General features: G+C 36.1%; 1 protein-coding gene across 3 annotated transcripts; it reads right to left on the reverse strand.

The window, feature by feature from the left end:
• Positions 1–27834, reverse strand: LOC107040217 (phosphoinositide 3-kinase adapter protein 1). 3 transcript variants are annotated; one of them, XM_015260187.2, is made up of 14 exons: positions 27665–27834; positions 22704–22746; positions 20892–21662; positions 8410–8590; positions 6816–7506; positions 6147–6282; positions 5582–5772; positions 5444–5513; positions 4365–4691; positions 3393–3929; positions 2798–2892; positions 2380–2599; positions 893–1453; positions 1–411 (listed from the first exon to the last, which is right to left on the reverse strand). In XM_015260187.2, exons 2-14 carry the CDS (start codon positions 22711–22713, stop codon positions 395–397), a joined length of 3807 nt encoding a protein of 1268 aa, XP_015115673.1. In that variant the 5' UTR covers positions 22714–22746; positions 27665–27834; the 3' UTR covers positions 1–394. The 3 variants fall into 3 exon arrangements, with proteins under 3 accessions (XP_015115673.1, XP_015115672.1, XP_015115674.1); XM_015260186.2 differs by lacking the exons at positions 22704–22746; positions 27665–27834 and having other exon boundaries at positions 20892–21672; XM_015260188.2 differs by lacking the exons at positions 20892–21662; positions 22704–22746; positions 27665–27834 and adding an exon at positions 13237–13729.

The following is a 27834-nucleotide window of genomic DNA, read 5'->3' on the forward strand; positions in this document are numbered from 1 at the left end:
ATCAGTAAATCCATAAAAAATTTATTTATCTATTCGTTACAACTTATTTCATGATTAGTACAAATAGAATACCCGTTGGAAGAGCATGCTCAGGATGAATGTAGACTCCGGACATTCTCGTACGTACGGGGCAGATGTCCGGAGAATTCCGGGGAGATTACGGAACTCAGTCTCTCACGACAACACAAGATGTCTTCGCAAATACATTCAATATTACATAGACTTCGATTGGACGTATAAACAATTCACTTAATTCACTTAATTCGTTGGAAATAGACATTTTACAGTAACACGACTAAAACAATTAATTTGGATTATTCGTTGGTATATATTTGGTACATTTAAATCTTATTATTAGTCTACTGCTCGTGGAGATGTGGAACTCCTCAAGTTTTCATTTCCTCGCCTGGGCTGAAAAAAAATATTGCGATGTTTGAGAAGAACTTGTTGATATGAAGTTACGATGGATTTTGTCGTGCCTGAAAATGCCTTTTGCGCGGAATTATTATTTTTTAAAATATTCGTTGTTTATAAATAGATAATTTTTATAGTGGGAAATTTATTGTTTGCAAATTATTTATAGAAAATGCTCGTGATTATCAAAAACTGAAATTCTTAAATTATTTTATCAATTTTTTTCCAAAATTAAACTTTCAATTTTTTTCAGATTTTTAAAATGTTTTCTAACGGTTCAATATTGAGATTAAAATTCAGATCTGCAAAGTTTAAATAACAAAATCATTGCACTGGAGAAAAAATAGCGAATTTAATTTTATTATATAAATAAAATATATATAATAAAATTAAATAAACTTTATATAAATATAACTTCATACAAGTTTCATTATTATATAAATAAAATATATGTAATAAAGTTAAATTCGATCGTCACCTCTTGGAGGCACAGGAGGTGCAGCCGGTTTTTTCGGAATAGTTCCAATAACCCTCGGCTCCTGCTCGCCGCCAGGCGAAATATTCATATATTCCGGGAGTCTGGACTCCCCGACAACCTCCATCCCCACACCCTCCAGCCGGACGTGATCCGATTGTGTAAGATTCACTGGGGACTCTTCCTTCGTTCCCTCATTGATAATCTTCGTCTCCCCATCGGCAACCTTGACCGGTTCCTCATTCAAAACTTTTGTTACGCTCAAGGATCCCTCCACGCTCTCACTGTTCTCCCGCAGACTCTCATTGACGGGTGTTTGGAGGACACTCGAGGGTATGTTCGCGGGTACAATATTCATGTAGTCGAGGGAGAGGTGGGTGGGTGGGGACGGGGGCGGCGGTGGAGGAGCGGCAGGAAGTGCGTTCATTTCTTTTATTTCAGTCTTTTCGGGGTTATCGGAATGATTGTCTTCCTCTGGGATGTTGCTCGGAATTTGGTAGAGGGGAGGATCGCATGGGGAACTTGGGGTTTTTGGCTCTATCGGTGTCCCATCAGGATTGAAAACTGCAATGAAATGAAAGATATTTTGGACATTTTTTTGGACAGTTCTCACTCATTTTTTCAAAGGGCTCCCCCAATTTTTGGGGGTACATAATTGTTATTCGTGCAACAAGTGGAAGAAGAGGGGAAAGGTGTTTTTTTTATTGAATTAAATGAACATCTTTTCATTTTTTGGAACAGCAAAATCTGTTGTTGCGAGATTTTTTGTTCTCTGGAATGGAATGTTTGTTGCTATTATTGAAAAAAGAACTAAATTTATGAACAATTTTCTGATAATTGTCAATGTAAAATGAATATGGAATTTTTAGGATTGAAAATTGTAATCATATTTTAAAAAACTCATTCAAGTTTTTGTCAAATGATTATTGAAATTTAAGAAAAATTTAATTTAGCTCTTCGCTTCATCTTTTGGATTAAATAAACATTTTTCAATTGTTGGGAACAACAAAAAGCTGTTATTGAAAAAAATAAAAAAAAGTAAATGAAAAGAAAAAACTAAATTTCATCGTTTTATTGCTAATTCTGTGTTTTTATGAAAAAAATTGTCAATGTAAAATGAATATGAAATTTTTAGAATAAAAAATTGTAATAAAATAAAACTAATTGCAGTTTTTGTTATTCGTTTTATAAATATCATTCGTCTTACGAAACTTTTCGCCTAATCTTTGTTGGTCCACAACTACTCTTCCTCCAACAAACTAAAGAAGAATGCAATAAAATAAATATCAAACGATTTTAGAACAACAAAATCTATTTTTGCTGAGTTTTTTCACTTGAACAAAACATTTTCCCTTCATTCTTAAAAAAAAAACTTCAATTCTCTCGTTTTCTCTTCAATACTGTGTTTTTATAGACTATTTTCTGATTACTGTCAATATAATACGAATCACATGAATAAGTAAAAATGGGAATCCCCGGAGAAAACTCACAGTGAATAGGAAGTCCGGACACCGGAAACGCAATATAATACTCATCACTCGAGCTTCCATTCTGCGGCTGTGGCTTTCTGTTCTCGTTTTCAGGGTGTGAACCGGATGATCGTGGCGATGGGGTGTATCGCATGGGTGAGTATCTCCCGGTGAAGGGTTTCGGCGCTGGTGGAACCTCATACGTCATTATTCCACCTTTATCTTCCCGCGGATTTCTCAACTAAACAATTATAAACGATTAATAAGCTGCTAAAAACGAATGGGAATTGGTAGTTTCCAGAATCTCAAATGAATTCAGGGGATAAAGTTGGGCTTGAGGATAAAGTTAAAAATATAAAAAAAATCAGACAAATTTTTTTAGCCTCGAGAGATCACTAATCTCTTCTTCAACGTAAATAAATCCCTTAATCCCACTCACCCTTCGGTCCTCAGTGTCTGAATGTGTTCCACTGTCCCCTAGACTCGTTCCAGAGCACCCACTTATAATACTCATGCGTCCAGAGGATGAAGAGCCTTAAAAATGAACATGAAATATACCGAATGAATTTAAACAATTCATCACACTCGACATGATTTATTTAACAGATTGATTTCATATCCATTTCTTATCCGTTCCAGGAAAAATGAAATTAAATAATATGAAAGAAGAAGACTAAAAAGGAAAATATTAAGTGTGCAAATGTACGAATGAATAATTAATAAATTTAAATTTATTAAATAAAATATTTTAATAAAAAATAAACTACAATAAAATTAAAAACAGCAAAACAATGCAATAAAATGCAATAAAATTTTCAATACTTTAATTTATTTAATTAATAAATTAAAAATGATTCATTAATTTATTGATTTCTTCGAATGAATGTATTTAATTTAATTTGGCTCTATGCTGTTGGGTCTGTTAAAAATGGATAAATAACGGAATAAAAAAATTGAGAAGTAGAGAAATAAAGAAATGAAGAAATAAATGAATCAAGCAAAAAATAAATAAATAAATATCCACTTGAACATACTGGAGACACTGTGAAGACTCAAACTGCTGATGGGTCTCCTCTCCCCTCCGTCGCAACTCTTCTCAGTCTTACCGGCAGCCGCCCCATCCTGAGCGCCCGCACCCTCCTTCGCCTCCTTCTTCCCCTTCGAGAAGAACTTCTTAATCTTATCAAAGGGCGTTGGCGCCTTCATCTCCTCCTTCAGCCTCTTCTGGATCCTCTCGTACTCATCCCTCATCGCCGCCAGCTGTCTCTGCTTGTCCTTGAAGCTCTGCTGCACGTCATTGCGATTCCTCCAGGTCTCCACGAGCCTCTCGACCTCAGAAATCGTGAACACGTTGTTTTTGAAGTCATTGATGATCTCCAGGAGCTCGTCCTGGGGACCCGAGGGCTCTCGGGACTTGTTGCCCTGGTTCGATGTCGAACGCTGTAAACTTCCGGTTCTGGAGCCGGAGCTGTCGTCCTTCATGTCTCTTTTTGACTGTTGATTGGGGGAGGGCCTCAGGGCCTGGAGAGGTGCGGTCACCGGGGCCGGGAATGATGGAGACACCTTTGGACCTTTAAAATATTCAATTATTTTTAGTGCATTTGATAATTACGTCACGTGACTAATTAACGTTCCTATTATTATTATTATTATTATAAATAATAATTAATATTTAATTAATTAATTCTCACAATGATTAATTAATTAATTATTTTCATTGAGTTTTTAAATTAATTCGTAATTAAAAAACTCAATTAAAATGAATTAATTTTCATAATAATGAATTTGCTTTATTTTTAAAAATTTATTTTCTGATAAATATAAATGTCCAGATGATAATTATTAGCATAATAATAATAATAATAATAATAATAATAATAATAATAATAGTAATAATAATCATCATCATCATCACATTAACAATTATAAAAAAAAATTAAGAAAACATTCAATAATTAAAGAATACCACTTAATTATAAAATGTTAATAACTGAATAGAATCTTACTTGCTGGATACATTTTCATGTATCCTTGAAGGGGTAAATTCAAGCCATTCACATTGGAATGATTGAGATTGATCGGGGGCGCACCCAGAACTGGTGTAGGTGGTGGTACAATTGAGTAATTCATCTCGCTGGCACTCTGCGAGGTCGGATTCGGAGGTGGCAATTGAGGGGGCGTTGTGAGGCTCATCGAGGGGGATGTTGTCACAGGGCGGGCAGCTGGGGGCACCAGATACGCCTCGCTCAGGGGTCGAGGACGACAGTAATCTTCCTTGTCGTTTTCTGTGTCCAGGCAGTTGAAGTGGGTCAGCGGGGAGGGACTTTCGTTGTCTGAAAATGGGGCGCACTGTTCAGGTGCTGCTTTGGGTTGATGGGTTTTTTCAATGTTACAGGATTTTTTGGCTCTTTCTTGGGAATTGGATTTTGAAAACGGGGAAAGGAATATTTCGTTATGAAATTTCAAGATTTTTTAATTTTTGATTGGAAGAAAAAACGGGGTTTTTTGAATTTTGTGAGGAATTAATTTGGAATTTAATCTATTTTCTTGAGTTATGAGGAGAATTAAGAAGAAATGTATTTTATAAACAATACAAAAAACGTAATATGTATTTCGTTATAAAATTTCTAAATTTTTCATTTTATTTTGCTTTCTTTGAATAAAATTTTTTTTTGTGAATAATTAAAATGAAATTTGATCCGTTTTCGTCACTCATTCATGATCAGAATTTATGAGAAATATAGTTGATTAACAATGGAAAGAACATTTTATTCAGAAATTTCAAAATTTTTAATTTGATTTTTTAAAAATAAAGATTCCTTTTTTTGTTTTTAAAGTCATTAATTCGGAATTTAATTTCTTCTCTTGAGTAATCCATCACGAGAATTATAGGGAAACGTAGTTAATAAACAATAAAAAAAACATTTCATTACGAAATTTCAAGATTTTTTATTTCATTCTTCTTCGAATAATTTTGAATAAAAATTTGCTTTTTGTGTTTTTTCAATTTTCAATTTGTGGTATAATTAATTTTAATTGATGGGGAAAACGAGCTTGTTATTTTTGCGTTATTCAATGCACTCACTTGCTCCTGATCCTGCATTCTCACTGATGACCTTGAGGTAGCTATACATGTTCGTGAATTCATTCATTTGCTGATGAGAAAGGGGAAACATATTAGTTACTGGTGACAAGAGAGTTATCGGGGATTTTTGACATTTACCATGTAACCACGGAGCTGCTGCGCAAGCTTGTTGTGACCCGCTTGCTCAGCAGTATCGGCCGGGGTTAACTCAGCGACATTCTTGAGATCGCAAGCAATTTCACCACCGGGGCACTCCAATAATTGCCACGCTAATTTCTCCAAGCCGAAACGAGCTGCGAAGTGGAGGAGGGTCGGGTACTCCTCGGGACCTGGCGATAAAAAATTATATTTTGCTCTTGAATAAATAATTTACAAAATATTTCTGTCGAGGGTTTTTATTTTTATTGTTAAGAGTTTTTCCTTCGTTGAACGAAAAATTCAGGAAATTTTGGGTTTGAGAATATTCTTTTTTATTTCAAAAAGAAATATTTGAGATTTTTTATCCTGCAATTTTAGAAAAACATTCTTAAATGAAGAATATTTAATATTTATCTGGGAAATAATGAGTGAAAAATGTGAATTTTGCAATATCAATTTTTAATTTCCGTATTTTCAATTGAAAAAAGAATCAAACGCGCCTTCTTCCGTGAATTCATTAGTATCAGGGGGAAATAATGAAAAGCATGAAAATAAAATCACTCACTCGTTGTATTTCGCTGTAAAGGCGCAGCCCCGGTGGGTGTAGCCAGAAGATCAAAACGTGGCGGTAAGTTTCTTTGAAAGGCATGGACCATCCAGTTATCCAATTGATCGCGATCTCCCGGATTAAACCCAAATGTCTAAATAACAAGTAATGAAAAAATTCTCTGAAGTCTTTTGAATCGTCCGCACGTATTTTTTAGTTTCAATAAGCAACAAAAAGTTGATGAGTTCTTCAATCCTAATGTTTCATAAATCCATTCGATAAAAACATTTCATACAAAACACCAATTAAAATTCCTTTCCCGAAGAATTTAAATAATCTAAACAAATTGTAAAAAAAAATGATGAGCTCCAGTCCCTCAAAACCAATCAATTCTCCATCACGCATTAAAATAAAAACCAACACATGTCCAATATTGCTAAATATAAAAACATAATAAAAAAATAAAACAATAAAAACATTTCATACAAAAATTAATTAATCTCTCCCCAGAATTAAAATGATCTCAAAGACAATTGTCGTTCAGGAAGAATGGGAAAACCATCGAAATTTCGACGAGCCAGAACTTGAATTACGACCTCCCGAATTAATAGAGCATAAACCGGTAAAATCGCCCGCTTTCACGATTCCCTTCACCAGCGATAGTGAAAAAAAATTGAATCAACTCACCTGACACATGAATTCCAGTGGATTGTCATGCGCGCGAAGTATCTGATCGAGTTCCCTCAGCCGGCTTTCGCACTTGACCTGCCTGACGCCCTGGGGAACCCCATTAACAATGACCCTGATGCCGATGAGCATTGAGACCTCGAGGCACCTGTCAGGCACCGCAAGTTGCAGCGTATAAGGATTTCTGCGTTTGACTAGCGTCACGTCGATGCCCTCCCCGCACCTGTCGACGATGACACTGACGGTGTCTTCCGCCCTGAGAGGCTCGTTCATAATAACGAGGACCCGACTCTGCCCCATCTTGACCTTCTTCGGGTGCACGGAGAACGTGGTTTTATCGTTCTTCAGAGCGGCGGGTGGGTTTGCGCCGAGGATGGCGACCGCAGCCGCGAGGAATTCCCCGACGAAGGTCTCGTCCTGGTCCTTGACGAAGAACTTTCGCCACTGGGGGTACGTGATCAGGGCGGTCTTCTGGCTCTCCGCGAGGTGCCCGTCGTGGACACCCAGCATCATCGCCAGGACACGCTCCGGTGACAACTGCCGGGCGAGGGCCGACGCCTGCTCGGGCTTCGTCGACGCTCGGTCCAGGAGAACTGGACAGACCACCACTATCTGAAGGCGAGACTTCGCCACGCGATCTTGCATTGTCTGGGTCACTGACACTGAGTCCTCCACTGTTACGTGTCTCACTCTGGACAGACAGGGAATTTTTGGAAGTTAATTGGTAGTTACCTTTTTTACTGAAGAAGTTTTGATTTTTCATTGGGTTTCAGGAAAAGCGTGAAGTAAATTTAGGAGTCTTTTCGGGATTTTAGGGTTCTTTTGGGTAATCTATTGAAGATTTCGGTGAGAATTTAAATTCTCAAATTAATTTGCACATAGGACAGATTATCGGGATTGAGTTTTGATTTTTAATTAAATTTCAGTAAAATTTTCAAGTAAATTTATGATTCATTCGGGGAGTTTGGGTTTCTTTTATGTAATTGATTGAAGATTTAAGTAAAATCTTGAAGTAATTTAATAATTCATTGAAGAATTGAGTTTTGTTCGATGCAAAATATTAAATATTTCATTGAGAACTTGAGTTTTCTAATTAATACTTAATTTTAATGAAAATGAATTATTATAATCACATAATTGATTGTTCAGTTTTATAATTATTATATTTCATTATTATTATTATTATTATTATTATTATTATTATTATTATTATTACAGGAATACAAAATTTCCTGTAATTTAATGAAAAAATGCCTCAATTTTGGAAAAAAAATTAATATTCACAGCCTCGTCCAATGAAATTCGCAATAATTCCAGAAAATTACAGATTTATTCACAGTAGTAAAATCCGAAAATGCACGAAGAGTTTGAAACTTGAGCTATAAATGAATCAAAAGTAAAAAATGAAATCCACGAATTTCAAAAATAAGAAAAATCGAATAAAAAGCAAATGAAATGCATCAATTAATCAAATGGAATGAAATAGCCTGTTTATGAATGCCAACAGAAGCCATTTGGTGCTAAAAAATAATAAAAACAAGACACGCATGGGGTAGAGCATGTAATGCCAGAAGTTTTGTAACATGAAACTGACTTGAAAGGCGGCCGCCCCTGCTGTCTACTGATCTGCTCAAAGCAAGCTGTGAGGTAGTTGACCCATAACGTTGACGCCTCACTGTCTTTACTCGAAACGAAAACCACATCGTCTCTGTCCTCCATCAATTTGGCATTTGTTGCCTCCTGATGTGCGCCGATTCCTGTTCGCGTTCGCGAACCTGTGAACATAATGTTCATTAGGTGGGCCATTAGGGGGGGCCCCAATCGTCCAAGTCCCATGAGTCAATTTAAAGAAATGGATAATAATTGATTGATTGATTAATGGATCATAATCAATTAATCAGTTTAGTTTTGAGATGTTTCCTTCTTAGAACAGTATTATATATACTTGAACCAATTTCAAATAAATAAGATCTTACAGTGAACATCAATTATTTCTTCTTGAAATACATTTACTTGAATCAAATAAAACAGTCCTCGACGTCAAGTCACATGTATTCACCTCAAAAATGGGAAAGTTCTATTTTTTTTTAACCTAATATAATCTCCTGTCGAGAAATTTTCTACTTTCATGAATTGATAAAAAATTCGTACCCAGGAGGTGATTACATTGAGAACNATTATTTCTTCTTGAAATACATTTACTTGAATCAAATAAAACAGTCCTCGACGTCAAGTCACATGTATTCACCTCAAAAATGGGAAAGTTCTATTTTTTTTTAACCTAATATAATCTCCTGTCGAGAAATTTTCTACTTTCATGAATTGATAAAAAATTCGTACCCAGGAGGTGATTACATTGAGAAATGAATTGAATGTTGTTTTCTCGAATGAAGCCGATGTTTAAATTGAGCTTTCCGTACATCACATTGAACGAAATTTGTGATATCCAAGTTTGTGTTGAATTGCCGTAATCTGTGATTCTGTTATTGTAAACTAATGCGATTTTTTTAGTCAAGAAATATAAACTTCTTTCAACTCAACGACATCTTACTACAATCTCAAAGCTTTTTCCGCGTAACAATATTCATCCTGATTCGACATACGAAATGCTCACTTCAATTGTAATTTTCTTGGAACAACGTATGATCGTGTTGATTGAGATAACAACGTATTTAGTCATGAGAATAATTTTTATTTTTGAGTAAACCAACGAATTCCTGGAGTTAGCGAGCTTTTGGCTGGAAATAAATCAAATGCTCTCATTATTGCGACAAATAAAGGAACTTCAGTTCTAGAGAAGTTCGATTTCTCCCAATCAAATGGATCTCAAGAAGAGATCACTGGTATTCACTATGAACTCATGTTCATTTGAAAATTAACAACCAAATGATAGTCGGTTCAAATAAAATCGTCTTCATAAAATTAATTTTTTCCGTCAGTGTACATTCTCATGCCATGAGACGTTAGGCATTTTGCAGAACTTAAAAACCATCAGTCATAAACTCTCTGAAGAGGCTGATTTACAACCTGCTAATCAACCTTTTAATCAGTTTATGTTTTCACTCTCATTAACTAGTTTTTTCTGCGCTCTGGGGGGATCGACTAGGGTTTTTACGGTTCACTCCGTTCATCGGTGAGAAGGGTAGATTAAAATGCGGGTTTAATCCCCAGACGGACCTGCCACACCCTCTAGAGTAAACACGTAGGTCATTTAACTCATAATTGGAACGGGTTCTGGCAGGGAAACTAATTTGAATAATCAAATATGATGTTGGGAGGGTCTCGTGTAGTTCGTGGAGGATGGAAACATAATGTCTGAATTAATATTCTAATAAAAATGATGATAATACAAGGACTTTTGTCAAATTAAAAACATTTTCTCAAAAGAAGAATAATTCTACTAATTTATTTTCTTTTGTCAACATTTTATAAAGGAATTTATTATCGAAAAAAAGGATTTGAAAAGTAGGAAATTTGTGAGAAGAATAGACTACTAATGATAATAACATTAATAACATTCATGAATTATTGAAAATTTTCGTCTAAATTTTCCAGTTTAACTGAAATATTCATAAAAAATTCATGTTAAATCATTAAATGTCCAAATTTCCGCTGAAAATCATCGAAAAATAGAACCAATCACGACAGTACGCGTTAATTTTTCCGATAAACCGAAAACTTACAGAAAATCTTGATTTAAAAACCGAAATTTTTGCGAATTCTTTCCAAAAAAATTGCCTCACCAATTTTTTTTAACGAAAGAGTTGAGCTCAACACCCAAAAACCAGATCCCCATTCCCGTTATAGACATCCCCATCACCACCATTTGTTTACCCATTCCTAGCGCCCCAGGGTGTCAGCACACCTCCCGGAAAAATACACATTAGTATTTCGGTTGAATATCTAGCGTTCACTGATCCCCCTCTCCCTCTGATTGTGAGTAACTCCATTTATCCCGCTAGACATTCGTATCTCATCTCCATTCAACATTGCCCAGGGGCCCGAGATATCGATAGCCTTTGCATTTCAACAAAAGCACCGTTGTCAGTTTTCAAGTGAGGGGGAGGGAAAAAAGGCGACATTCTCGAGGGCCGATATCACTCCAGTTATGTGACTGAAAGTACACGTTCCATGGATTTTTTTTCACAATACTTTCTTCGTCAAAGGAGAGATCCAATGAGTCATTTGAGTTTTCAGCGAGAGAAAATGGAGATAAAACCGGGTTTCATTCGTGGAATTAATCCGAATCCATCGGTGAACTCAAAAACACCAGCGATTCCTCAAATTCCTTGAAACCTATTTATCCCGCGATTTGTTTTTACGTAAAAAAAATGTATTATCTCTAATTTAATTTCAAAAAAATTAATTAAAAAAATTTTTTTTCTGGGAATATGAAGAAAATTCTGCTCGCAACCGCGGAAATGTCCTGTGACAGCAGCTTGAGGCCCTCGACTGCTTTCACATCGACTCATCAAGTCCGACAGACCCTCCCCCCAGATGCCCGTCGCGGGACCCTCCACCCATTGTTTGAAGCTCCGACTGGCTACTGTGAATTGGGTGATGCCTATAAAAGATACATCGGCTTCGACGTGCGGCTTGAATTATAAAACCGGGACTCGCTTGACGTCAAGATTGTTGACACTGGGGGGAGATTGTATATTTCGTGTTTTTTTCGCGCAATTTGATCGCGGATTAATGTTAATGAACATTCTGCATTAACTTGCGATGAATGTTAATGATCGTTCGCAAGTTAATAAATATTGGGCATACGAGATTTTTTTATGCAGCTAGAGAATTAAAAATATTAATTGCACAATAGAACGAAAAATTCATGTAAATATTTGGCTGAAGGCCTTCGGGCGATGGCCTATTGTATGAAAATTATTTTTTTTTGTGTATTTTTCCTGCAATAAGTTTCGTTAAAAATTCATTACGAGATTTTTTTTATGCAGCTAGAGAATTAAAAATATTAATTGCACAATAGAACGAAAAATTCATGTAAATATTTGGCTGAAGGCCTTCGGGCGATGGCCTATTGTATGAAAATTATTTTTTTTTGTGTATTTTTCCTGCAATAAGTTTCGTTAAAAATTCATTACGAGATTTTTTTTATGCAGCTAGAGAATTAAAAATATTAATTGCACAATAGAACGAAAAATTCATGTAAATATTTGACTGAAGGTCCTCGGGCGATGGCCTATTGTATGAAAATGATTTTTTTTGTGTATTTCTCTTGCAATAAATTTCGTTAAAAATTAATTATTAATTACAAGTAGGAATTCAGGGTAAAATGGGGCTCAAATGGAATTCTGGTGTTTCAATACAAATATTTAAAGGGATATAATTATTTAAAAACACTCGGAAGACACAGAAAATTATGTCGTCGAGCTAATCATCAATTAATGTTAATGAACATTGTGCATTAATTTAAAATGAATGTTTGTGTTAATTCCTCTGGCTTAAGTATAAAACTTCATGGATACGATGTCTTTTTGATGCAGCGAGAGAATTGCAAATATTAAATTATTGCTTAAGAATTAAATTGAGGTCTTCAAAGTAAAAATAACAAAATTATTGCAAAATATTTGGTAATTCTGGGGAAAATGGAGCTTAAGTGGAATTCTGATGTTTAGATACACATATTTAATTCGTCATCAATTAATATCAGAGAACATTGTGCATTAATTTTGAGAAGAGAATGCTTACACTGATTTTTCTTTTATTCACCCGAAGGATTAAAAATATTAAACATTGAATTTCGTCTCTTACAAATCGATAATGAAAATAGGATTTTTCAATTTTTTTCATATGGAATTGTTTATGAAGAATTAATTGAGACCCTCAAAGAGCAAATTAAAAAATCATTGCAAAATGTTTAACAATCTGGGGTGAAATGAGGCTTAAATAAAAGTTCCGAGGTTTAAATACAAAAAAAGATTTCAACAAAAATTCGCCGGGTAATTTGACACCATCGCGCAAATGTCTGCGCATGTCAGCGAAACACTTTTTCGAATTCCCTGAGGCGTCGGACAATGAATGTCAGCAGTAAATAAAAAAATGTGACCGCGTTCAATCTGATTTTATCGTTATTTTACATCTTTCAAACCGCAGACAACTGACATCCAATAAAAAAAGCTTTATTTCGAGACTTGGAAGTCTCAAATTGAAATTTTCAAATGTTCGAAATTGAGACTTTCGAAACTCTCAACTCAAGCATTTCAGGCTTTAAATCAAGACAATTCCGATTTATTTCCCCTTTAAAAACACTTTTTAAATGGCTTCACAACGAGAAAAAATTTCGTCGCATTCTGCCACGCAATTTAAATTTAATAACGAACAATCAGAATTAATTGGGAGATTAAATATTACGAATACATTAAAATTACGAATATATTACGAATATATTAAATTTTCTATTCACCAAAATACGCGACGCTGCGCTCGGCATATCGACTCTCCTCTTTCATCCTCATCCTTCCGGCGCAACTAATAAAACCTCCCTCAACAAAAAGATCCAGTAGCTCCAACTAACGAGTTGTGCCTCGTCTCAGTAATATCTCCGGTTTCTACGAACTCCAATGAACAGTCTTGCATCTTCCCAATTGAACCGAAATGAGGCAATTAAGAGGCCCCGCACAAACAGCCGCTTTCCCCGATGCAATCACACATTGTGATTTCGAAAAATCCGAGAATCTCTCATGAAACCGAGCACAAAACTCACAATAAAAAAAAAACAGAACTAATCGCAGACACAAAAAAGGATTTTCCTTCTTTTTTCGTCGACAGATCCTTTTAAAATCGTTGGCAATTCGTTATTTACGTCTGTTTATTTTCATTTATTTATTTATTTATTTATTTATCATAATAAATTCAGAAGGCGCCACCCTCCGGGGATGAGGCACTCGCCCACGCGATAGACAGTCGCACGCGGAATGAATTGAAAAAGAGGCAGCAACAATAATGTGAGAGGAAACACGCCGGAGTGATGCGTGCGCATCGCTCTGAGATGCGCTGTGAGGTACAGCGCACTCTCGGAACCTTTGAATTGTACCCGAACGCTCGCAGTTAGATTAGAAAAGGTCATCGGGCTAATCTCCAGAGGAGAAAGATGGGGGAGTTCCATGGAATAAAGATAACACTTTTTATCGCAATCCTCCGCAAATATTCCAGTCTTCCGGTGACTGACAGACTCGGCCATTCTCTCGGGTTGTGTAGGCAAAATGTGCTAAATCATGCACAAATTTTTTCGGCCCCGGTTTTAGGAGCCCGGGGAATTTTGCGAGTTCCGGGGGACAATGGGGCCATTGACTGTTGGCTGGACCGCAGGTCCCCTCAAGGGACTCTTTTGTTTATAATTTGTCGAGTCCAACGGTCAATGGTTGTGTGTTGTCGACTCCTTTCGGCTTAACGCAAAAATTGGTCACGTTCTATTGGGGAATTAAAGGGATTTATGAGAGAGTTGATCGTGAGTTTGTACGGTCAAAACAGTATACGTCGGCGATGAAGGGACGGAGGGGAAACGGAGAAATTATGAATTTCAGGGAAATGGGGACTGTTTAATTGTAATTTTTCGGGTTCGATAATTTTTTGGGGAGGAAATGCCCCGAGGTGGGGAATTTCTGTGGAGGAAGGGTGTGAATGAATGAAGCGGTGGCTTTTACTTTCTTGGGATCTTAGAAATGTGTTGTGAATACTCAACATGAGACATTCAACATTGAACTTTTACCTTTCAACCTTCATCGTTCAATATTCAACATTCAATATTCAGCATTCACGATTCATCGTTTAACCTTCAGCATTCAATATTCAACATTCAATATTCAGCATTCAACATTTAATGTTGAATGTTGAACCGTCAGCATTCAATATTGAACATTCAACATTCAACCTTCATCATTCAGCATTCAATGTTGAATATTGAACATTCACCGCTGAACATTCAACATTCACCATTGAACATTAAACGTTCACAATTCAACATTGAACATTCAACATCAAACATTCACCATTCAACATTTAATATTGAATGTTGAATATTGAACATTCACCGCTCAACATTCAACATTCACCATTGAACATTAAACATTCACAATTCAACATTGAACATTCAACATCAAACATTCACCATTCAACATTTAATATTGAATGTTGAACCGTCAGCATTCAATATTGAACATTCAACATTCAACCTTCATCATTCAGCATTCAATGTTGAATATTGAACATTCACCGCTCAACATTCAACATTCACCATTGAACATTCACAATTCAACATCAAACATTCACCATTCAACCTTCACCATTTAATATTCATCAATCATCATTCAGCACTCAACATTCAATATTGAGCATTCAGCATTCATCTTTCAACATTCAACATTGAATATTGAACATTCACCATTCAACATTGAACATTCGCTATTGAACATTGGACATTGAACATTCAACATTCACACGTTAATATTAACGTAATGTGACCAAAACCACAAATAATCATCAACTGCAAATTTAAAAATTCAATTTAAAAAATGCAAATTAATTTTAATATTCACGAAAAATCTTGAATTCTGCGGATCGAATTCGTCAACTTCCCACACGTCAATCCACTTCCCTGGCGGAAACAAACTTTTGTTCCACATCTCAATACGAGTGATTCATATCAGGATACTCTATAAATACATTCCCCTCGACACTCCTAAATATGACTCACAATAAAAAGTCTCGTATAATCCAGTTGTGGACGGGGCATTAAAATCCCTCGGGATCCATTTTTTTCCGACTTTTTGGATCATTACAGCGCATGCACTATGCAGAGGGATTTACTGAGAGCGAAATTCCCTCCTTAGAATTATGAATTGCAAATGATGATAATTCATGATTCAACCACTGAAAACTCGGCTAATTGCCAATGATTAATCAATTCACTGGCTCAATGTTTTTTTTAATTGAGTCATTAGATAATCGATCTTTATCCATGTCAATTAACTCAACGGATATGACTGGTTTTGCCCCAGTGGAGTTGAATAATCGACATTTGATGGAACTATTTTAATTTTGAGCTTTAAAAAATCAGAATTTCAATGAAATTAAAATTTTAAAAAAATTCAAAATTCAAAAAAGTTAAAAATATTTTTCAGAATAAACAGTGACCGATTTATAATTATTTATTGTGAATTGATTATTATTTATAAATGATTATTATGAAAATTAAAAAATAATAATATAATAATTAATTGTAATTAATTATGATTGATAATAATTCATTATAAATCAATACTTAGTTTATTAGTAATTATTATACCCCAAATAAATAAAATTAAATAGTCTATTCATTGGAATAAATGTTTCGAATTGAAGAAAATGTTTTTCCGTTCAAAAATATTTCCCCGACCTAATTATCGATTGTCCTATCTCCGAGGAGTTATCTACTTATCATAAGTTTATCAGCTGTCCCCCGACCACAAACTCCACAGCTGTGTATTCCCACTGAGGATAATCATCCCGTGGGCGAGATCTTCCCCACAAAGTTGTGCTTGAAGACGTGTAAAACCGGAATAATAATGAAAAACCGACGAACAATGGGTGAAACGAGAAAAGCTAGATTATGAGCTGCACAATACCTCGACAATTAGGGATGCAAATGACAGGGGGGTGGTTTGAAACTCCCTGACAGAGTCCTGCGAGAAGTTTTTCATCTTAAATACGAGAGGAGAGAAATGTGGCGATGCCGGGGGAGAACCATTAGCGCAGAAACAAAAAATTGCTTGAGAACCTGCGGAGTCTTCTTTTAAACCCAGAAATAGTCGTGAAGATGTTGCGAAAAAAAATCTCGGATATCTTGTGATTCATGAGTTTTGTAGTCTTAATATTCTTTGAAAAAGGGATAAATGGAGGGTATGGAGACAAAATATCTCCTCAAAAACATGAGTTTATGAGATTGTGGGATTGGACGGTATAAAAAGATTCATTTTTTATTTCGTTTTACGAATGGATGAGAATAAGGGGAATTGAAGAAAAAAATTAGAGATCTTTCTAATGATTTCATGATTTTTTTGTAGTGAGTTCATTGTATAGAATTTTTGAGAGATTAATTTTTTTTATGTTGTTTTTTCATCAAATTAGGAAAGATATTTTTTTATTTTATTCTTTGTTTTTAGTTTCATTTTTTCTCTTGATGTTATAAAATCCAAATCGACTTCTGGGGATAAAAATTTGGTACTTGAAATTAAGACGCTATAATTAAGGGTCACAAGGGTCAGGTTAAGGGTCTCGGGGGTCCGATTAAGGGTCGCGTTGTCAGATTACGGGTCACAAGGGTCGGATTAAGGGTCACGTGGTCAGATTAAATGTCGTGAGAGCCAGATTAAGGGCCCCGGGGTCAGATTAAGGGTCACAAGGTTCAGAATAAGGATTATGGGGGTCATATGTAGGTCATATGCAGGTTGGCGAGCGGAGCGAACAGGGGGCGTAGCCCCCTAGTATTATAGAATAGTCAAGTGTAGTTTTTTTATAGAGAATTGAAAATATTTTGTCTAAAATATAATTTATCTACAATTAAAAAAAAAATTGTCTCCGGGAGATTTTTCATTTCGTCGTAAAATGTGAAATTTAATCAAGTGTTGGCTTGAAAATTGAATAAACGTGTACATATCCAATGGAGAGTCGACTTCCGGTTCTTGGTTAGAGTCGACCAATCGCCGGACATCGCGGATTGAGCCATCACTGCTCGTTGTACATCTTCACAATAGTGTTCAATAATGAATTCTAAATTCCACTCTCGAATCAGCCGGGAGGAAGTAACGTAAATCATTGAGTAACACTTTTACTCGAATTCTCACTATTTGGTCGTTCACACTTGTATCGTTTGCACGCGGATGTTGGGAATTGACAGAGTGCACTTTAAATTCCATTGGCTATTTCACACTTTGTGACAGAGGGCATTTGCCATCAGGAAGTTGACAAACTCATGAGGGGGATATTTTCATAATGAAAATTTTTTTGCAATCGATTTTCTTCGAAAGATTCTATTTTTGTGAGTGAATAATGGAAATTGTTTGAATTTTGGAAAATGTTATTTTTTAAAGGAAATGAATTTTTAGTAAAAAATTGATTTCATTTAAATGTTTCAAAGTATTTTTTTAATTTTAAAAATTAATTGTTTAGAAACCATAAAAGAAGGTCTTAATCTTCTGAAATTGCAATTTTTAGTTGTTTTATAAAATTTGGTTGTAAAATCGATTTTAATTTTTTTTAGATTTAAATTTTTTTTAGATTTTTTAGATTTTTTCTTAGATTTTTTTTTAGAATATTTTCCATTGAAAAAAAATTCGCAGAATCACCCAAAAACAGTAGAAAATACAGCAGAATTTCCTGTCGGATTCGCTGGGTTTTTCTATAAAATTTTTCATGCGTGTTTCTCCCCCAACATTTTCTTCCCAGAAAAAATGAAAAGAGCCAAAGACACCGTAGTATCATTCCAAGAATATTAAATCCCCTCATCTCCATAGCCGTACGGAAGAAAAAAAATGATGAATTCAAAACGCGGGTCACGTACGGGAGTTATACCAAGCGATCCGATTATCCACCGGAAGTATCATCATAACCCGGTGTATCACCATCTAAGGATGTACGTTGATTTCGTAACAGTTTGATCTATTGAATCTAAAGTACACATCTGGCATTCAAACAATAATAACCACCTATATTTAGAGAATATCGCGGGACCGTGAGGTGTAAACAGAATTCTCGAAAATTCTGTTCACGATTTTTCCCTCGACATTCAGCCGGATGCGCTCCACGTCTGTTTCAACCAGTGGGATGTGAACCCTCGACTCTGTATATGCGGGGGAAAAACACGTGGCACCGTTGGTATAAGCTATGGCACACGCTTCAACTTTCCTCCGAGGAGTTGGGGGTCTTTACTTCAGTTGCAGTTGTAAGTTAAAATGAGAGAGGAGAATTGGAGAAAGGAGTAAGACCGGAAGCGTCAAGGTTTATAAAACCCATGGGGCGCACGTGCAACTGGTTTATGGGTATTGGAACCTGCCACTGCTTCCGGTGGGAACAGTAAACTTTAAGGATAGGCAAGTAACTTTTGTGGTTTTAAATCGGGGAATTCGTGAAGTGAATTTTTGGAGAAAATGGGAATATTGTGGGTAATTGGGGTCGTTTACATCAGCTTTCTGCGAAGGATTCCTTTGGTTTTAAACATTGTTTGTTTATTTATGAGTGAAGACGACTTTTTTATGATTTTTAAAAGATGATTTTGGGGGAATTTGATTTTTTGGGAATTATTTGTGAGAAGAGGCGTCATTTTTAAAAAATTGAACTTTCCAAGTATTTTATGAATCTTTTCAAAAGGTAGAATTTTTTATTTTTTCAGACTTCTTAACAAATAAAGGAGAGAATTGAGATCTTCGAAGTTCAAATAAAAAAATAAAAAAATGGACTTGAAAATCGTATTTCATAGAATTTTAGGAGAAAAATAGAAAAAAAAATCATGGACAATTTACGTCATTAGAATTGTTTCTTTACAAAGAATTCTTTTGTTCTTTGACGTTATTTCTTATCAATAAATAATGGAAATTTTTTCAACTTCCATAAAAGTAATTTTTGGTATGAAATAGATTTATAAAAAATACCGAATAAAATTCTGCCTAAATACAATTTTTTCAGAAAACAATTTACAATTTTGTCGTCGTCTTTTAAAAACGAGAATTTCTAATTTTTTCAGATATTTGAAATGTCTTGCAACGAAAAAAAAAATAAGAAGAAAATCAAAACCTTTAAAGTTTAAATAATGAAAACTTGAAAATTGACTCGAAAATCGTGTTCCGTGGAATTAATAAAGAAATCTTCTGTTCATCCGTTCACAAACTAAATTAGTTTCCCTATAAAATTCGTAAATCAGTGCGGGCGATGGGTATTTCGGAATCGTGGGAAAGTGGTAAGAAAAAAAAACACATGGGACAGTAGTGGGTCACAATAAGTGCCTCTAGGACGTGTGCCACTTGGTAATACCCAGGGATTAGTTTAGTGAGGGGTTCAGGCGCTCATGAGGGTCCATCATTGGATGCAATATGCCAACATAATCGAGCTTAGTACGGAGACAGGGTCTCCCTCCTTCACGTGTTGATAATTCTGAACTAATGAAGCAGAAGATTTTTATTTATTCGAAGTGTCGAAACGTATTCACCTTACATAAAATGAAATTCAATTCGATTTCAGACAGAAAAATGGAGGAAAAAATTGCGAAGCACAGTCAATTTCCTAATATCATGTCCAACATTGTGGGTATTCCGAGTCCAATAATTATCAAATCTATTGACAAATCCCTTAAAGACTGTGAACTGACAATATAATTAGGCCTAAGAATATTCAACTTATATATTTATATATATAAATAAAAAAAACATATGGAAGTATATCCCTTGTAAATACCATTTAACAGATAATAGACCTCGCGTTGACACCTCTAATGCTCAAATAGAAAAAAAACCTTTTTAATCATCAAATTCGTTAATTAAATAATTTTTTTAGGCACGAAAGCGATCTCAGGTAAAGAATATGAATATGAATAAATTTGCTACGATTCCGAACAAATGATTTTTATGGTGGAAAATTGATTCTTTACAAATTATTCATAGAAAAGAGGAAATATTTCAAAGATTGTATCCAAAATAAGCGCATGTTAGTGGATGCGTTCGGTGCATTTTGTCCCCTCCATTACAAAATAACAAACGTGGGTTTGGATTGAAATTGTTATCAAAATAAAGCGAACAACTTCATCTCTCAGTAGAAAAAAAATCAATTCAGTAGCGAAGTGGTCAAACGGTTTGTCATTGTAGTCTTCAGTTGAGTTTTCCAGAAATATTTCCGAATTTAAGGGAGATAGCGAACTTTTCATAATAACCTTTTTTGTAGAGCGAATTGAGTGCTGCTAAAAAGGTTCTGAGAAAAATTGTACTATCTCCCTTAGATTTCGAGATATTCACTGAAAACTGGCCAATATCAAAGACCGACTTAAACCGTTTGACCACGTCGATCCTTAATAATTCGTCCTTCTCCCCGACTAACCTTGCCTCGAGCTCTTATGTCTCCTGCACTTCCTCCCGGCGGGTGCCCTCCCGTCGACCTGATCGGTGGGAATAGGCGGTGCGAAGCCCTCGGGCTCCTTGATAAAGCCCTCCGTCTGAATGATCCTCCTGCGCTGCCCGCCGCCCTCCTCCTTCTCGAGAAAAGTCCCGATGGAGTGTCTCCGCGTCCCGGAGGTCCCAGGAGCCGGCAGAGTCGCCGACAAATTGTAGTACCTCACGTCGTCCAGCCCGAGGAAGACCTCCCCATCCTCGTCATCGCCCCCTCGCCCCGGCGAGCCCTCCTCGCCAGGAAGTCCGCAGAAAACCATGTCATCCGACAGCAACTCACTCGCGGATTTCAGGATTCTCCTCCTGTTGGGCCGCCGCCGGTCGTGATCCGAGTGGGAGTGCGACCTGTGCGGCAGATGCGGCGACGGGGGTGCAATGTCCGTCGGTCTCGGCTCACCTTTCAGTATCTGGAGGGTCTCATTATCCGCGTGTGCGCTCATCGACCTCGATAAACCGCGGAAACTCCTCCGCTGGCAATTGCCGGAGTTCGCCGATCTCGTCAGCATCGGCTGGGACTCCTCGACGGATTCAATGCTCCTGTGGTGTGTCGACGTGCTACCAGTTGAACTAGACATAATCGACGCTGAGGACACCGATCCCATTTTATTCTGACGCTTGCGAAAAAATGCCGCGAAGCCACGAGCGTTCGATGGTCCTGGAGATTGTATCGAACCTCCGGACAGGGAAAAGTAGGACGGATTGTCTGTGAACATAAGGTTTACCGCGTTTCACTCATTGTCGGGGAGAAAGAGGGATTGGAGATTTTTTTGGGGGTTTCGGGTGGTTCTTGGGGGCCACTGGGGTCTGCAGGCGGTGGAGGGCCAACGTGGACTAGTGTCGAGTGGGATCGAAGGGTCTTCCATCGCCTGGTGGCGGCATGGGGGTATTTTACGCTGCAGGGAATACGGGATGAGACGGGAAAGGTGGGGATGACACCGGACGCTGCATTTCCCATCCCCCCCGTTGCCCCGCTGTTTCTTGGGGGGAGGGGGGCGGCGATGACAGCCTGAGAAATTCGATGACAGGTTTTTTTCGGGATTTTTTTAATTTGGGGGGCACAGGCGCATTCGGAGGAATTTTATTGACGGATTTTAATTGAATAGAATTTTGGAAGTTTCATTTTTGGGTTCATTTCGATAGCACTTGGGGGAGATCCAGAAACTCGTGGATTTTTTTGAATTATAATGTTTTAATTCAGTAGCGAAATGGGAAGATAGCGAAATTTTCGTGATTACATTTGTCTACAACATGAAATGAAACATTTGAATTGATAAAAAATCATTGAACATTCAAATGTGTAATTCTCCTTTATCTCGTGGTAAAATTGGCTTGAAAAACCTCAACATTCTTTGAATAACTGAAACAATGAACAAATAAATGAATCTCTCATAAACAATTTTTTAAATTCAAGATAAACTATAAAAAAACAAAATCCAAATCCAAACATCATTTTCCCACCATAAAAAGCCGAATCAAACACTTTTTCCCAGACAACCCGAAAAAATTTCTCATATCATCAACGAAATCCAGTGAAATATTCCGAATGCACAACCGAGACCATAAAAAAATGAATAAAACAATCAACAGGTAGTTCTCCACAGTAGCCAATCGAATAATGGGAAGGGCCTCACAATCTTCTCTCTCATCCGCCGTGAGCGTGATCGGCATTTATACGAAGATATTTTTTCTTCAATTCGAAATACGTGGGTGAGGATTTCATTCTGAGAGGGTCATGTCGACTTACCGAGTGCCATTATGATGCTAGAGCCTCAGCCGTGATTTTCTTCCTGCAATAAAAGGGAACGAGATGAATAAATAGATCGAAGGGTAATTGCGCACGATCGGGATATTTCGAAATAGTGACAGCGCGATGAATTTCACCCGGGAATGTCTCAGTAACCAGTGGAATTGGCAAAGGGGTTATCTGGTTAGTCGATTCATCGGATCTTTCATTCATATCTGGAAATAGAATCTTAATATTAAATTTAGCTGGACTCGAGAGAGTGTCGCATGGGCTCTGGCATCCACATCTAGATTTGATCTAGTCCATTCACGTTTGGCAACATTCGCTGTTTTCTCTATTTTCACTTCCCCATTCATTTTTGGAATCAATTTCGCGGAATTTAGTGCTCTTAATTCATGTTGTTGCGGTAATTTGAGTTAATTTGCAGTTTTTCTGGGATTGGTTCATTTTTTAGGGGAAATTTTGGTTTTATGTAGATTAATTCGGGATATGAACGACAAAATTTCATAGGAAAACTGGCGACTTCGGGAGAAAATTCTATTGAAATTGCACATTTTTAAAGATAATGTCTCATAAAAATTATTATGAAGAAAAAATTCGAGGAATTCCATCTGTTTATGTAACTTTTTCTATGTAACTTAACTCCAATCAATTTTTGTGTTTAAAAAAAAATCCTATAGAAAATATGGCAATCGCAATTTCATAGAAAATTCTATTGGTCTTGTGCATTTTTTAAAGAAAATGTCCAATAGAAACTATTCTATAGAAAAAAATGGTGGAATTTCCTCGTTCTATGCAACTTTTTCTATTGAGATATTTTCTGTAAGAATTTTCCCACACGAATTTTCTAAATTTCTTCCACTCAATTTTTATTTTATTTTCATGCAAAAAAATTCTATGGAAAATATCTCAACAGAATAACTTATTATCTTATAGAAAAGTCAAGATCTATGGATTTTTTCTGTAGATATTTCCCATTGCACATTTCTATTGAATAAAAAAATCCACTAGAATTTTTTTTACGATTTTTTTTCGTCCGCAGTTAATACAAAAGAATTGTGTTTATTGGGTTGATTCCTCTCTCCGAAATAACGAAGCATGCAAATGTGCAACTGTTCCTCGAATTGTCGGATGCGTTAAAGAATGTAAGTTGCACCGGCCGATGAAAGGACGCGCACACGTAGGACAGAGAACCAACCGCTATTTTTGTATCAAAACATTCTGTCTCTGTTCACATCACCTCGCGCAGAATTTAATCGTTCTCATGAATGCAAATTATTTTTAGGGATTGTGGAATTCCATCAGGGGAAATTGAATCAATCATTGGGAGGTGCTCTGCCTCGCGGGGTGATTTTTCGGTTTTGCTTTTATTTTTTTCGTGTCTCGTGATTTTTACCGCGTGTTCAGTTGTGATATTCGGGTGGAAACTCGAATTTTTTATATCTTGTTGAAGATTGATTTATTCTGTGGGAATATCCGTGAGGCTTGAATTTATTACTCTGGGGATATCACATGTGGGTTCTGTCACATCGAGTGAAGGTGACACAGGGAATATATAATTTATTTTTCTGATGGATAGTTTTTACTTGTGTTTTTTAACTGAGATTTATCATAGGGGTTCCTCAGAATTCTAAGGATTCATGAATTTTCAGACAGGATTTTTCTGGATAATTTTGGGGGATTGCAGGTAAATTATGTTGACTTCTCTGGGAAAAAAAGAACTGATTGCGAATGTTTAAACAGAAGGAATTATCGTACTTCGTCATGAAATTACAAAAAAAATCGTATTTCTTATTAAAATCCAAAAATTAATTAACTTGCTTTTTTAGTCTGTAACTGCAAAAAATGAAACAAAAATGCTCAATAATTTACGAAAACTTTGAAGTTTCTTCACCAAAATTCATCTATTCCCCCCTATTAAAAAATTTATTTAAAAAAATATATAATATGGGCCAATTCCATAAATTTGTCAAATTTATAAAGAATTAATAAAAAATATACATAAAACATATATTTCATATATTTTTTTAATATAAATTGGGCCAATAAAATAATTTAAGATATTTTTAAATATATTTTTCGAAATATAAATTTTTCCATGTGGGCCCCAACAACAGTCTAATAATTTCCCTCATCAAACCATTAAAAAAAATTGAAATTAAAATGGAAAAAAAAATTTTAACTGAAAAAGCTGTTGAATGAGAGGAACAACCAGATGTATTTTCCGTTTTTTTCTCTGAATTTTCCATGTGTTCTTGAAAATCCTCCGCACGTGCGGCCAATCGTTCCCCCCCCAAAACGGATACTGAGGGGCGAAAATGCCCGGGGGAGCCGGGGTGGAGAGGAAATTTCCTGACATCCGGAGACGAAGCGAGCGAGAGGCTCTGACCCCGAGAACTCGTCGAAGTTAATTCGCTACATGCATGAAACCACACCTGCACTCCCACCTACGACGTGCAAGTGCAACACGCCAACTTCCGGTGCAACGCGTGCCCTTATTATTACTTTATATGCGCACGCGTTATGCCCCCGTGACTTCCTTGCCACTACTTGAACCCAGACCAATAAAGGTAGGCTAAGTAAAGATTGTGCGTCTTATACTTTCAAGAAAACAAGTACTGAGTCTATTTTCGGATTTTCAATTTGCAATGCAATATTTAATATCGACGAAAATGATTAAAACTCGATATAAATTGGGAATTACTGAATAACTGAAGAATTTGGATTTTAAAAATTCTTCAATTTACAAAATTTGTTGTTATTTTTTTAATTAAAAAATTTGAATGTTGAAAAGGGTAATTTTTCACAAAATGTAATCGACTCTAATATTGTTGAATTCGCAAAATGTCCTCAAGTCATTTAATTGATAGACTAGGGGATTAAAAATATTATATTGTTGATTAAAAAAAATTATACTGATTTTGTGACTAAAATATGCGAAAAAAGATTGAAATTTTATGGCTAATGGATCAGTAATATTTAGGATTGGCATTGAAAAATAAAATAAATAAAATTTCAATTTTGTCTGAAGGTTCAAATTTTTGAGCACAAAAGCGCCGAAAATTCGCCAACTTGCTTGAATTTTCGATGAAAATATGAATATTCAGTACTTAATTTCCCTAAATTTTCTATGAATAAAAAATTAAAGACTATTTTCACCTCTTCTTCTAAATTTCTATTGATGCTCATTCATTATCGAACAAAAATTTACAGTTTCCATTCATTTTTTCGTGAAATTATAAAATTTTAATGTTGAAATTCCCTGAAATTCCAATGAACCGAATTTTTTTTCTCAAGGGCAGTCGTAAAATCTCTAAAAATAAAATATCACGACCTACTCCACCTCTAGCTGTTACAATTATTCCCATTTAATTCATTTTCAACACTGAAATTTACAAAAATTCAGAATTCTCCTCATTCTTCCCCTTAAATCCGGAGTTCAAATGAATAAAAAGAGAATGACCTCATCAAATACAGAATAGGTGTCGCAAATGGCCCCAATTGCCCATGTGGTCCAGAACCCCAAGACTTTAATCACTTTAATATTTTTTTCGAGTATTCATGTATTTCACGAAAGAAATCCCCTGATGAGCACTTCCCCGGGAGTCGAAACGTTTTGATAATTCAGGCGTTGAGAAATTATTCATTAATTTTAACGACTCTAAAATTCCTGAGGACCGCTTAGACGATTTCTAGAACACCAACAATCGTAGAAGAAAATTCCTCTACAGTACAAAAAAATTTGTAGAAGCAACTGACTTTGAATATGTCCAGCAGGTTTGTAATTTTCTAAAAGAATGTAATGTTAGAGTTGACAACTAAAAAAAATAAAAAATGAAAGTAACTAAACAACAACAAATTTATAACTAAACTAAAACTGCAAAAAATCAAAATCCAATGTAATATCTTAAACCGACAATTCTAATGTTATGAAAACAAACGGCACTGTAAAAAATTCAAATTAACGTTTGAGCACTTCAACCAACAATTTAAAAAAATCTCAACAAATTCGTCAATTGCCCTCTGAATTCCCCTCAACCCATCCTCCACGAGAACATATTTCACCTCATTTCCTCCCCCTTACGTAATTACCCCGACCAGTGAAAAATGGTGTAATCCCCTAACTCATTTTCCCCAATTGAGTTATCCAATTCAATCACCAATTGACACATAAAGTCCGCGATCCCCACGCGAATCTCACTGCAATTCCCCCGAATCCTCAATTCCTCCAGCATTCAATTCCTCTCTTGCGCAATAATCCGAGCGATTAGGTACGAACTCGAGTTCATGGATTAAACGAGAAGGAGGCTTGGCTCCTCCTGGCACCGACGAATGTGATAACAATTGAAAATTCCCCCCCCCCCTCCCCCGCAGTTATTCCTATTGTCTCCCCCCAGTCCCAGTAAATACGAGATAAAGAACTCAAAGTCTCGGCAGCAGCACTGACTCCCCTGTTTACTAAAAAATCCCCAAGTTTTATATATTTTTTCTCATTTACTCGCCAGAACCCTCTCGCATTGGTAAAGGCGTCTGGTTACGTTCGGCTGTCAGTTTTGGTCTATTAATACCCAGTGTGCGAGAGGCCTTGCGCTCTCACGTTCCTTGAATACACACGAACATTAAAACTTGTAGCTTAAGCACTAATCAATATCATTTTACCAAGAATTTTTCATTTTTTCCTATGAAAATTCAGCGAGAAACTGATTGCGCGCAAAATAAATTGCGAAAACAAACTAAATGGAAGAATAATAGAACAATTCCATAGTAATTTAATAATTTTGATTCATTTGTTAATAATGGAGACGATTTAACTTGAATTTTATTTTTATTCGTTCGTAAAAAATGAGAACTCGAAAATGAAGGGGTGAAATGCCTCGGGGAACGTGATTAACGCAAAAACATGGATTTGACGTGCATGTCCCAGTGGAGAATCGGGAGAGCGCATGCAAATTCAAACTCACCTGTCGGTTTCAGACGCTCATGTGAACCCGAGCATTTCCGTTCCGATAGTGTTCACCACCGGCATTCACCATTGTCAACGTGAAATGCGCGGAGAAGATGATTTGTGATCAATCACAACACTCAACTTTAATTTAGTAACTCTAATTTGTGTTATTCACTGTGCAGTAGC

The sequence above is a fragment of the Diachasma alloeum genome, unplaced genomic scaffold (genome assembly GCF_001412515.2).
Source record: "Diachasma alloeum isolate Michigan unplaced genomic scaffold, Dall2.0 Dall_scaffold_00326, whole genome shotgun sequence".
In the NCBI taxonomy this organism is placed as follows: Eukaryota; Metazoa; Arthropoda; class Insecta; order Hymenoptera; family Braconidae; genus Diachasma; species Diachasma alloeum.

What these genes read in the sequence shown, in the direction of transcription:
- LOC107040217 (XM_015260187.2), bottom strand. An exon ending in GAATGCAGGATCAGGAGCAA is followed by an intron (nt 4,692 to 5,443) that starts GTGAGTGCATTG and finishes CCCCATTTTCAG; the next exon opens with ACAACGAAAGTCCCTCCCCG. An exon ending in GTCCGGACTTCCTATTCACT is followed by an intron (nt 1,454 to 2,379) that starts GTGAGTTTTCTC and finishes ATTTCATTGCAG; the next exon opens with TTTTCAATCCTGATGGGACA.